The 12,707-nt window shown below is 40.3% G+C and overlaps 1 protein-coding gene across 1 annotated transcript; it reads right to left on the bottom strand.

Moving 5' to 3' along the window:
* Nucleotides 1-550: 550 nt before the first annotated feature.
* Nucleotides 551-10,535, bottom strand: LOC116435199 (uncharacterized). The gene is made up of 3 exons (XM_031994522.2): nt 9,454-10,535; nt 5,139-5,321; nt 551-1,723 (listed from the first exon to the last, which is right to left on the bottom strand). Exons 1-3 carry the CDS (start codon nt 9,514-9,516, stop codon nt 1,535-1,537), a joined length of 435 nt encoding a protein of 144 aa, XP_031850382.1. The 5' UTR covers nt 9,517-10,535; the 3' UTR covers nt 551-1,534.
* Nucleotides 10,536-12,707: the final 2,172 nt, after the last annotated feature.

The raw sequence follows: 12,707 nt of genomic DNA, 5'->3' as shown, positions 1-12,707 counted from the left end.
TTATTAATAGCGAACACATGTTCTGGGAACTGGGCAGAACACATTTCACGCAATTCTGTGGCTCGTCCTTTGATTCGATTTTTATTTGGCACTTGTTGACTGCGATCGGTCAAATGACTGGTTGTTAAATTTGATTAAAAATCTTGCATTTCCTTTTGTCCATTTAACTTTATATTAATTCGTATATTTTTGTTTTTCCTTTTGTTTCTGTTTTCACTGAGAAGAATTTATCGTTTCATTTGTTTACCTTTATTGTATAACCGATTATTTGACTGATCCCAATAGGAACAGATGTATATAAAATGTCGGTACGTTTAGTGTTAAGAGTAGGGTTGATTGACGATCACAGAAGATATTTGTGGAAAGATTGTGTCAGATTCCAAATTTTTCGGGTGGAAAACAGTTACCTAACGTTATTTTGAATATTATAATCATGTCATTTTTCGATATTATCAGTATTATGGATGATTACTATTATTGGTGATTTCTTGCAAAAGGAAAATTGCATTTAAATTGTATACTACAGGATACTAAAAAATTTAATTATTGGTAGTTACAGTGTTTTCTATAAGAAATCTCTAATTGCTTTAAATTTATTTATTTTTCGGGATTCGAGGATTATAAATGATCAAACGCAAAAAAATGAGTGAAAAATATAGAATACAACTTTTCACGCTTTTCAATTAATCACGCTCGATGTGCATCAGACGCGCAAGGCAAGTTTGTTACTGACCTACCGTTTCTACTTGTAGGTACTAATACGTTTAAAAATCGAAGCGACCTACAGAGGACTTTCATTCTATGTGTTTGACTCGTTTTTTCGCATAAACTGTCTTTGCTTCCTTCTTCGTTTACAATGACTTTATTCATTTACAATATTTATTTCACTTACTGTCGATTAGCAAGATTAAAGCTGTTGTCAATGAATTTTTCCAATTAAAACATTATACCTTCAACTTCACTATATTACTACAACTCCATCTTCCAAAAGGCAAACTTCCAAAAAGTCCCAGTAAAAGTAAATACAGCTTTCATGACAATTTTACCTCTTCTATGGCAATCAATTTTCAGCCAGACAGCGTCATTTCTCTGAATTCCATAAATCAACGGACAATTTAAAAATGTACACATTTTCTACGAAAACAATTAAATATTAGCATACAATAATATTTATTTCATAATCACCGTACGCGTTTTCAAACAAACAAAACTATACCACTGTAATCAGATCATATCTCTTTCCCTCTCAAGTTCATCTAATACATACATTTCGTTCAATACTGTCAATGTCACTTCCGCATACAAAACCTCGAATACGTTTCAACCTACTAAACAACATCTTACGCATTATTTCCGATACTCAACAATCTTCCAAAATAATGACTTCTACAAATCGATCACAAGCAAAGTCGCTCCACTATAGCGCTCAACATTGTTGACGAAACTACCTCGTCACTGTTCCCTTTGATATAAAACGCTCACAACGATCTTATCATTTCAATATCCGGTATTAACAAACGCGTAAGGGGCACTTTCACACGGCTTCGTCTTTGACGCTGAACGCTGGATTCTCCCTGGACCCGCGTGAATCTTCATTGGTCAATTTCGGGCAGCCCTTCCGCAGCTCGTCCGTGCTGGCCACATTCCTGCAGGTCCTGTCCTGGGTCCTGGGCGGCGCGCTGATGACTTCCGTCAGCTGCACCGTGGTTGCGGATCTCGACGCCTGAAAGCAGAGTCACGGCCGGTTCTAGAGAGAGAGGAGCTCTCGGTTTTCCGAGCGTTGCGTCACGCGGTTCCACGACGCGTGGTTAGTTAACTGTTCGCTCTGATTTCCTCTGTCCCGATTGCCTCGCAGCTATGCTCGTTGTTGCGAGGAAATCGAATGGAGCTCGGCCAATTGTCGCGCACCGCATCGGTCGCACGAGAGCGAGGGCGCGGTCTGATAGGAAACGGCTCCCTTGCCAGGGACTGATAGGGCAAAGGACTGTCAATCGCAACGCCCGTTAAACCTCGGAACCCTACGTCCCCGCATTAATTATTCAGATTTACCGTTTAGCTACAACTAGGCTTGGCTTTATGTGTTTTTAGGAGCTGAATGTAATTTTATCCATTTTGATAGTGAATCTGAGTTGCATTTTTCTAAATAAACGTGTTGTTCTCTTTCATTTCGCTTTAGCTTTTTATTTTAATATATATATTAGGTACATCTGCTCATTGTTTGTGTATACTCGTCATTGGTTGATTTTGTTGGACACGAGAGATTTTTAAAACCGCCCGGTTTACTGATTGAACAACGGTTTTTTTATGCGAAATGAAAGATTCCTGAGTTGATTTAAGAGAAAATTGAATTTTCTTCATTCCTACTATTCCTATGTTATATAACGATTTCGATTTCATTTTGTGGACTGCATTCACATTTACAACCTTCGTAATAATAACATTATGGAGTCTCCGTTATTAAGTCATCTATTACAGAATCTTCTTCCAAGGATACTAAAATCGATCCAGAATCGAGATGGAGCATTGAAAACTCGTAACGCAGATAATGCTCTTAGTCCGCCATGAAAGATTAAAAAGGAAGTAGTTCGTTTTCTCAGTATCTCCTATCGGAACCTTTTATCAAAACGTTGAAAAGAAATATCCGACAGCAAGAAAATCTGTTTCGAAGCAACGATCTAAAATAGAATCTTCCGGTCACTTTGTTTTGGTCGAAAATTAACTTAGTCTATTTAACAGGCAAATGTTCAGTGTAGTTTCAAATCTTCAATTTTCGCGAAGTCGAAATCGAAGTAGCTCAAATTCAGTAATTATATACCAATTATGTAATAACGTTTATTGAAACTTTAAAATGTATTTTGATGTACATACGTTTTGCCAAATCAATGCATTTAATAATTTCAATAATGATAAAAAAGTCAATCCAAAGTGGTTCGTTTTGACCAGTCTGGTGGTTCTAATGTTAACCGGTTCATACGAACCTTCAACATCCACTCGTTCGGCCCTCGTAAATCACCAATCCCACCTGGCAGCAGATAACCTCGTTTTATGTTATCAACTAACCTTGTTCCAATTCGGACAGGCTTTCAGCACGTCGTTTACCTAGGGTGCTTCTTTTTTCCATAAATTACCGTTTCCATTTCCCCGTTTCGACTCGCGGGCCTTTCCAAATTATCCTGTCGCGACGATGAGCTGTCCAGTTCTTAATATCCGTTCATTAGCCGGCTTGTTCACCGCTATGATACTTGTCTCATCTCGTTTCAGCGCGAAAAACTCACTAGACAGACACGGAAGAACCGTCGATGTGAATTCGTCGCGGCGTTATTTTCACGCGCGAATTCGTACGTTTCGTTTAGTAATTTTTTGCATGCGGTGCACGGTGACGAACGTAAGTCACGAAAAAATACATGGAATTGACACAAAAATGAACAAACTCACCGTATCCAATGCATCGTTACATTGATTATATACGATTTTTTATGGAATTATACGTATGTGGTAATTATTGTATAGATTTCGTATATGAAACTATGTAAAAGAATGATGATAAAGGGAAACGTTATTTCAAATTCTTAATTTTATAATCACATCGTGACCGAGTCTAAACTTGTTTGTGTAATAGTACTATAATATAATAGTAAATTTCATTTAAGATAAATATATCACTTGTTTCTTGCTAGAAAATCACTGAATCACAAAACAAGGGGTTAAGAAACAAATATACAGCATTGTCATATATCGAAACTTATTAAAAATTCAGAAATAAACAAGCTTGAAACTAAACATACTTTAGTCAAATGAACCTAAAGTGTCCTAAATATGCGTATATCCTGCGCGTGTGAAAAGATTTTCAATCTTTGTGTTTCCCATCGTTACCGAAATAATATACAAAAGTTGTGTCATTTAAATATTGTTTACATCAATAAAATTCTCTTCGTCCTACATTGTATAAAATGCTCAAAATTATTGAATGAATCAACATGTTAGTAAAAAATGAATCGAATCGATCGAACACAGTAAAAAATCGTTAGCAACCGTGCACGATCGTTAGTTCCCTCGTACAGAATCCCTATGACCAAAACTCCATGAATCCTCGTGGTCACGCTGCCCCATCGCGCGATATGTCGGCGTAATAGGATCTTCAGGGCAACCGGATCAGTTCGTCCCTAGTTTTTCAGACAATTCAATTACATTCTACCCCATCGGACACGCGGGCGGTCCGAGTGACTTATTACAAGATTAAAAGTAACCCGTCCGGAAAAACTTGCCCCCGGTCAACCGAACGTGTTCGCTCTCTAATTTCTTTAACCTATGCATCTGGTCGATCCTCTTTCCGCTCGCGTAGAAAACGCTACCGAAACCTTCATTTACCAGATCAATTACACATTCTCTTTTCAGAACGCGATTCGTTTTTGAGAATTTGAAAAAGAAGAAACGTCGAGATAGGGAAAGGATTTCGAAAAACTGAAATAAGAAGGGGGAAGCTGAATCAAGGTCAACGGTGAATGAAAAGTAAGTATTAACCAAATTAATAATTTTCTATCAAGTTAGTTAACGAACTTACCAAGTAATTAAGTTCATAAATTGTCTTCAGCATATGGAATAACACTAGAACTCCCGAGGAGTCAAATCAAGTCTAAAGTTCCTTATATCTACAATTCACGAAAGTACATTTTTCGTTTGAAACTTTTATTCGTACGAGTATTAATCAATTTTTATAATTATAATAATTTTAATTATAATAATTTCTCAGCAGCTTATTTTTATCGTTTCAATAATTGTAAAAGGAGAAATCAAATTGATCCGTTTGGTAATTTCAGTGTTAAGCTTTCTTTGAAACTCCAAAACAATCCAATCTTAATTTCAGTCTTAATTTATTAGATAGTTCTAGTCTTTTAAAATTCTAAAAAAAAAAGACTTGATAATAAATATCAGTATACGGAATAGATCACGAAACGATTCGTCCGGTCAGAGATTTTTAACCCGAGTATCGACTAAATATTTCATATAGAAGATTCTGTAAACATTCAACGGAGCCATTGGCAATCGTCCAGTGTCTGGGCACGACCTCTCGCCCCGGTTTCCGTTCGCGATACAACGAACTAGTAGGAAGAGAAGTGGCATGATTTAAAACTCGTTACCTTTCGCCGATCCCGATGGGCGGAATACAGAATCCAGATAATGTAGGACACCATTATAATGGCCGGTATGCAGACGCCAGCTATAGTCGACGTGTCCCGCAAAAGCGCATGATGCAGCGCCAGCAACGTGATCGCAAGCGCCGCTCCGCCAGCGAGGTATCTTCCGGTCCGTCCTCGCTCGTCCTGCCAACAAATCGCGAATATCCGATCAGTGGTCCCTGACACTGTGACAACGGCTCTCCAGGAGAATTTATGGCAATTGTACGGTGATACTCTTAACACTAGACACTGTGGAATTTTATCTGCTTTTCATGTGAAATCATTTTGATCGTGATACGACTTTATCGATCCTGAAAACTATTTGTTCGGTACGTTATAAGTTTTCAATCTAGGTTGACTCAATTCGTTGTTTGTTAATATCGAGTTCGATTGGTGGTGGAAATTTTGTATTGAATTCGATGAATAAATTTTAATCAATGCAGCAATAAATTGCAATAAATTTTAATCGATTGTATTATTCCTGTACTAATGTATAAACTTTGTGTAGAATATATTTAGTCCTTTAGTGGTAATACAGTACTTTTTCTTACTGACAGTTTATTGCTAGTGATAATTTGTACATTTTTATGAGTTTAATTTAGAGAAAACTAAAGGCAAAGTGTGTAACGGAATTGTTGTAAAGACAAGATATTCAACCATTCAGTGATCTTCCAGGCTACATGAGATTCACAGGGGTTGCAAGTGCACCTTGTTTCCCAAAAGCGTCTCAGAAGAAGTTAAAACGACGATACGCTTAACTCACTTAGTTGCACTTTTAATTTCCTCTCTCTTATTCGTCTCTTCGTTCTTTTTAATACACCTGTCACTCAGCCAGGATAAACGGGCACCGTATAAATTCCGCGCTTTACGCAAAATATGGTGTACGATGAACGCTGCGGCGGGAATGGACGCGGTTCAGTAAAAATTGCTGCTATAAAACCTGATCCTGAAGGAGGAAATACTCCTTCCGCGGTCTAAAAGGGATATACCGCCTGTATAACTAATAGGAATAGATTTATGTACGGTAACTAACGATAAAGTATACGTTCGAGCGAGACCACCGAGGACGCACGCGTGTTTTCGAGGGATAGAATGGAAATAGAAAGAGGTCATTGCGGACGGAGTGAACCGGAAAATTCTGAGCGGTGACCCACGATCCGTGGTTGTAAGACTAAACAACAGAAGTCATATATTTTTAGAGATATGACGGTTCGAAGTTCGAAATATCTTCCCGCTGTGTACTCAGTCATTATCCCGCGTTTGTATCCCGAGAAAATAACATTTTTAAATCATATCGACGAACACTTAAACACATATCTTCTGCGGCAACATGATACATCATAGATCAAGGATCCGGCCGAAACTTCTGAAAAGTATGACTTACGTCAGTTCGCCTCGTAGCCGCGGCAATAACAGTTCGATATATTTAGCGGGCTGTAATGGCTTCGGAAAGCAATTAAAATGGATAGGGACGTCATAAATATAAAACTACAGGGAATAAATTCGCCAGGGAGATTGCGTCCGACATAAGATTTCAGACGACGTGTGTCGATAGCGTCGGAATCGAGATAGAAGCTAGCCCAGAAGGAGAAGGAAGAATCATCGAATTCAATGAAAGCGTATTGTAATAGATATCGTAGATATCGTGCCTGCGCAGAAAATAATTAACTCGACTGTTCACATAACGTCAATTGAAGGTTACCAATGTGTTGCTAAGTAGTCCCTGCTATACAAAATGATTTTCATTTCAAAAATACAAATTTTGTGCAAAGAAATTCCGTTTCTTTATTTATATAACGTTAAAATTGAAACGCAAAATATCCATTGTCATTGAAAAATCTTCATAGTATGGTCATAATGTAAAAAAAATATAACCACCTTACCTTTAGCTCTATATCTTACAAATCTTGTCTGAAGTATTGTTTTATATCACTCATACTTTTTAAGTTACCAAGTTTTGTCTAAAAAACGGGCGTTTGGCCGCTCTGTGTGGTTTGTGCTTCACTGCGCCATAAGTTGCTCTAACGATATTGTTTGAAAAAAAATGTCCTCGAATAATAACAATAATTTTTAGTAATAATAATAAATTTTACTGATTAAAACACTGAAACTGCATGTCCAAAGAGAGATGCGGAGTATGCAAAAGAGGGGCCGACTATAGTCGTTCGTCGCATGTACGTGGCATCTCATGTAGGGCGACTATGGTCGCCCATAGTAGTGAAAGGGTTAACAAGATTCGCTCGGCGGATCCGAAGAATTTTGAATCCCGAACAAAGAACGACGAGAAATAGGAACGGATGGCAGGGTGAAATTTATTTATTCGAACGCGGAACGTTGGGATTTCGTTAACCCGGTTCCCAGCTCGTCGGTCACGGTTCGACGGAGTCGTCGCACGGCGACAAGAAAAATAGTGGAGGACAAACAAAAAACATAGGCACACGGACGCACATGCAAACACCATCCCCATTGGACGGCATTAAATTTTAGGATAGCGATCGCAGCCGAAGTGACAGCTCCATTTCCATTCGCGCGACGCCGAAGCAATTTAACATGTCGCCTGGCTATTTTGCATTTCCCGTTGTTTCGCTACGCGTGTGTATACGACGCGGGCGTGTATATAAATATACACGGGGTGTCTTGTATTAATCAATCCGCGAAATTGGCTAACGTATTACTCATAGGTTAGATTTCACGGATGCCGATTTTGTTTTTGCAAGTGGCGGTGCGCCGAGATTGCGAGATGACTTCCGGTTTCTTGAATGGAATTATATATTTTCGTTTAGCTAGGCTTGTTAGCCCATTTCAAGACCTATTTGTTGATCCACGATCTGTTGATCTTGGGATCTTTGTTTGATTTAAAGTCATTTACGATCGCTTAAGCTCCCTCTTTGTAGAAAACTTAGAGGCGTGTTATAAACATCCCTTATCTGGTGTATTCGGAGAAATGATTTTGTACGTTAATCAAGAAGATGATTCTATTCTTCAATGACAGTTCCGTGAATACATAAGATTACATTAACCCTTTGCAATTGAAAGGCGACTCTCAGTCACTTGATCTGGTACAGTAACATTTGGAAAGTTTTATATTTAACGTGAAACTTAGTATAATACATCAGTATGTGAAATATTAAAACAAAACAGCTTTGTGGCAAGTGGTAAGTGCCTCTTAAACCTTTTTCTTCTAAAGACTCCTTAAGAAACAATCTGCAGATAATTAATCAAAGACTAATACATTTTTCGCCAGTTAACTTGTCACGTGAACTGATTAGAATAAGGTACCGTATGTACTGTAAATGTAATGTTATCTATACAGGGACGCGTATAAGTATGTACACACACGCGTGTCGCACCGGAATCACGCGAGCACGACCACCGACGTTTACCTATTATTATCATATTCAAATTGAACCACCACCGGATGCAGATATGTACCGCCGGCACGGAAACGGCGTGCGCCCTGATCTATTTTGCCCGTAAGCCGCGTAAGCAGCACATAGAGGCGTGCGTCTCAAATAAGCGAATATCCGAGCCGTCTGCAAATTCCCGTGCTACCCGATGTCTATGGCATCGCTCGAACAGATGCCGAGACTATTTATTCCATCGAACTAGATATCGTTGATCGACGATTGTCCGGAGTCACAGGGATTCCGCGAGATTCATCACATAGTATAAACCTGGAAACCATAGCTGCCACCTGCCCGCTGCGAGGATTAGTGACGCGTGTATCGATAATTCGAGACTGAATGTGTTCCTTCCGAATGAACGAACGTTACTATTTGATTAACGGATCCGACCGTTTTACGAGTAAAATAAATGTTATCCTTCGCCCTTCGAAATAGACGTTGGAACGTCCGCAATTGATAACGAAGTCCCTTTTGGGGGTGTACTTTGAAGAGAACATTTTTGCAATGTTGCTTTTCTTATTTCATTTCTCTTTAAAATAATCGGGTTCTTATTTATCTGATAGAAAGTTTCGCGTTTTGACAGTCCTACTGTATCTCTGAAGTAAATATTATTAAAATTCAGTTTAAAATTGAAACTATATCTTTAGCTGAATTAATAAATCCATCAGAATTTGCTTTACCAAGGAACTATCAATGATTGTCCAGTAAGTAAATTCAATAAATTAAGCTGAATTTAACAGGAACATATACGAAGTGAATATTATTATATATTTACCCAAATCTATTTGACCAAAAAGACGATAAATCATTCTTCACCGAACAAGCAATCCAACATTTTTTTGCGAAAAACAGTGCCGAAAAAAGGAACTAACCGCAGTGGAGACGGTGTTGAGCGTATCCCTCGACGAGGACGATGCTTCCGATCTGAGAGGCATGGCCGTGACAATGACATAAAGCACCTTCCCCCTTGACAGATTTAAATAATCCCACGGCTTGGAAATATTCCGGAGTATATTCACCGAACAGCCTTCCTGTTCCCGGCACGCGTGGATTCCGCGCACCGTAGCTGATTCAATCCCGAAAATCTTTCTTGGATTCAGCCGGCGACAAGAACTGTCGTCGAGGAGCGAAAAAAATCTGCAAACGCCGCGAGAATCGTTCTCGCGGGCATTTTATCGCCCCGCAAGCTTCCCAGCCGCCCCACGAAAGGAATGATCCGAAGAGGGCGCCGAAAAGTTCCTCGCAGCTCCCCAGAGTCTCAGGAAAAACACAGTGTCCGGAATTCCACGGCGAAATTTACGAGCATAGTCGTCGGGGAATGAAACGTTTGCCGCTTTACTGTGGGCCGGGTTTAATTAAAGGCAACCGGAAGGCTCCCGGTCACTACCGAGAAATTGGAGACGCGCGATGATCACCGAGCCGGCCCGTAAAAACAGTTCTTTCTGGCCCCGTTCATCCGCTGACGAACGTGATCACCCTCGAATCGCGATCACCCACCGTCGAAGTGTCGACTATAAAATCCCTGGATGATAATGTCATCACGGATCCCCCGAATTTTCAAGTTTCCGCACAACCAAGTTCCGCGTAGCTGTTAATCGATTGTTCGGTACGGTACCTCGGGAGAAGGTACGAATAGAGGGAATAATAAAAAGTTCTCCTTTTCACAGAAAATAATGCAAAGATCGAGTTTAATGTCCGGAAAGATAAAGATTCACTGTTCACCCAGCTAACGATAGACGATTAACAGAGACGCGATCGATCCTCACGGATTCTATTGAGCTGCGACGGAAGATCGAAGCTCCTTGAGCTTGCGCGACACCGAGGGAAATGAAGGATCGGCGGAGATGCGTGATCGCGGTTTTGAGAACAGCGCGATGCCCGTTTACAACGAGTGCCGGTGGGCACAATATAAGCCTGGCAAACCGGCTAACATAATAAACGGACAACACGGAGCTGCCGACACACCCACGTCCACGGATGGACGCGGCACGGCGCCTCTCAAACATGGCCGCTCCGCGGAACCGAACGAGGATCGACTGTTGCTATCGGCTTTGCCAAAATTAGACGATCCTTTCCTTTCGCGTTTCGCGGAATCCGAGCGTGATTGGACCCAGTAAGATTCCCCAGCGATTACAGAGGCCGACGAGTTTTTCCGAAACTTGTTACGACTGGACACCCCGCACCAAATTTAAGCCAGTTTGAGGCTTGTAATCATTTGAAAAGGGAATCGCTGATGAGCATTTTGAAACTAGGATGATTCATGTTTAGTAGTTTTTCTTCTTGGATAGTGTTACGTTTTAACAACATATTTGAAAATGTTATATTCGGTTCCCGACGAAATTCAAACTATATTCAGAAACATCATTGTTCGAGGAGGCCGTTAAATACAAATTATATTTTCTGAAGTGAAGGCATTTACCACCTTGTCAAGTTCGGAGTTTTCCATTTTTTTGTGCCTTCGACCTGGCCTTGCTTAACTAAAAACTTCAGGTAGATCGCGAGATTACAGGCCATCCCTTATTACTGTTTACTTTTAGTCGATACCTGAGATAGAAGACCACTGAAGTCCCGCTAGGAATAGTTTTTCGACACTCACTAGATCTTGTGAATTCATAAAACAGTAACTATCAGACAAACGCTCGTGCAACAACACTATGTATATTAAATATTAAGTTTAATATTAAATTTAATTTTTAAAATTAAGTGCGGACTGATTTGCACCAACCCTAAATATTCGAGTGCCATTAATTTGCCGCTCGAAGCGTACATATGACTAACTTTGAAATTTAAAGTTAAAATTCATTGTGCGCGCTGAACAGATAGTTTAGTCAGTATTATTTCGATATAAATCAGGGTAATCTAATTTCTGAGTATGAAAGAGTTTGAAAGAGTTTGAATATTAAATTAAGAACGTTGTTATTCAGTTTGTTCCAAAATAGTAAGTGATGAATTGAATACCTAGGAAAATAGTTACTATAATGACTTCGAGTAATGAAACTTTATTAAAAGTTGTCTTAGAGAACATTTTCTTAGGTTCGTCTTCTACGAAATGCAAAAGCCGGAAGTAGTTAATTTCACTAGCATAAAGTAGCTTTTCTTCAAATCCCTTCGAACTCCCGAAGAAAATCACAGTAACTGAATTATTCTAGCTACCATGACTATCGCTAAGGAACGCGAAGTCCGTAGCATCCAATCGATCACACCAAGAAAATAGAGTTTTATCAGCGATTCTCTTCCAAGATTTCCCCAGCAAACTGCTCGAACCCTTCAGCGCAAGGTCTCGCGCAGTCTCGAAATCCAAAAATGGCTGAACAAAATTGAACGAAAACTTTCCATTCTCCATTCTCCAACTTCCAGTGCAACGTCGAATCAGCAATTCGGTCAGCTACTTTCAAGAAAGAGAATCGTACAAATTGTACGTCCCCGTGGAACGAGCGTATCGCATAACAGCAGCCGCCTCGAATATCCAGCGTTACGACTGCGGTCGTTGTAACAACGCCGTCGAAACGTCCTAATGAAGAGATAAAAGCCACCCATATGGGCTACCCGTGGAATCTTTCACGATCGAATAAAAGAACGTCTCTCGAGCCTCGGATATTCCACTCGGAGATATTCGGCCAGTTTCCTGCGTCTTCTACAAGGGCTTACGACACTCTCACGACGTTCTCAGTCCCGGCCGACGATTACGCGATTATGTTTCCATGTATCCCCGCGGCCTTTTTCCCTGAAGCAAGGAAAGACGCGTTTACGAGCGAGGACCGACACTTACAGCGCCGATTCTCCTAGTCGCCGGGCATACAGATCGATCCTAATGACGAGGGGTCTCAGCGAGGATTCGGTCCACGTACCATCCGTTTTTCAATCGTGTATAAGCAAGCAAAGCTCTTCCGCGGCGAAATCAGCGACGAAACCCTTCTTTCTGTTTATGCACGATCGAGCTTGATTCGGAAGGAATTTTCGAGGAAAGAAACGTCCTATGAGGGAGATAGAGAGGAAACGATCTCGCTGCGACCTTAATAGAAAGCACAGTTGACCGGCAAGACGGCAACCAGCGCACTGATCCTGTAAACTTCTCGCTATTTGCTCCTTTTTCCGACGACTTTCTTTCGCTGCGGGATTCACCGGC

The sequence above is a fragment of the Nomia melanderi genome, chromosome 11 (genome assembly GCF_051020985.1).
Source record: "Nomia melanderi isolate GNS246 chromosome 11, iyNomMela1, whole genome shotgun sequence".
Lineage (NCBI taxonomy): Eukaryota > Metazoa > Arthropoda > Insecta > Hymenoptera > Halictidae > Nomia > Nomia melanderi.
The sequence above is the reverse complement of the archived record's forward strand: the minus strand, read 5'-3'. Positions and strand labels throughout refer to the sequence as shown.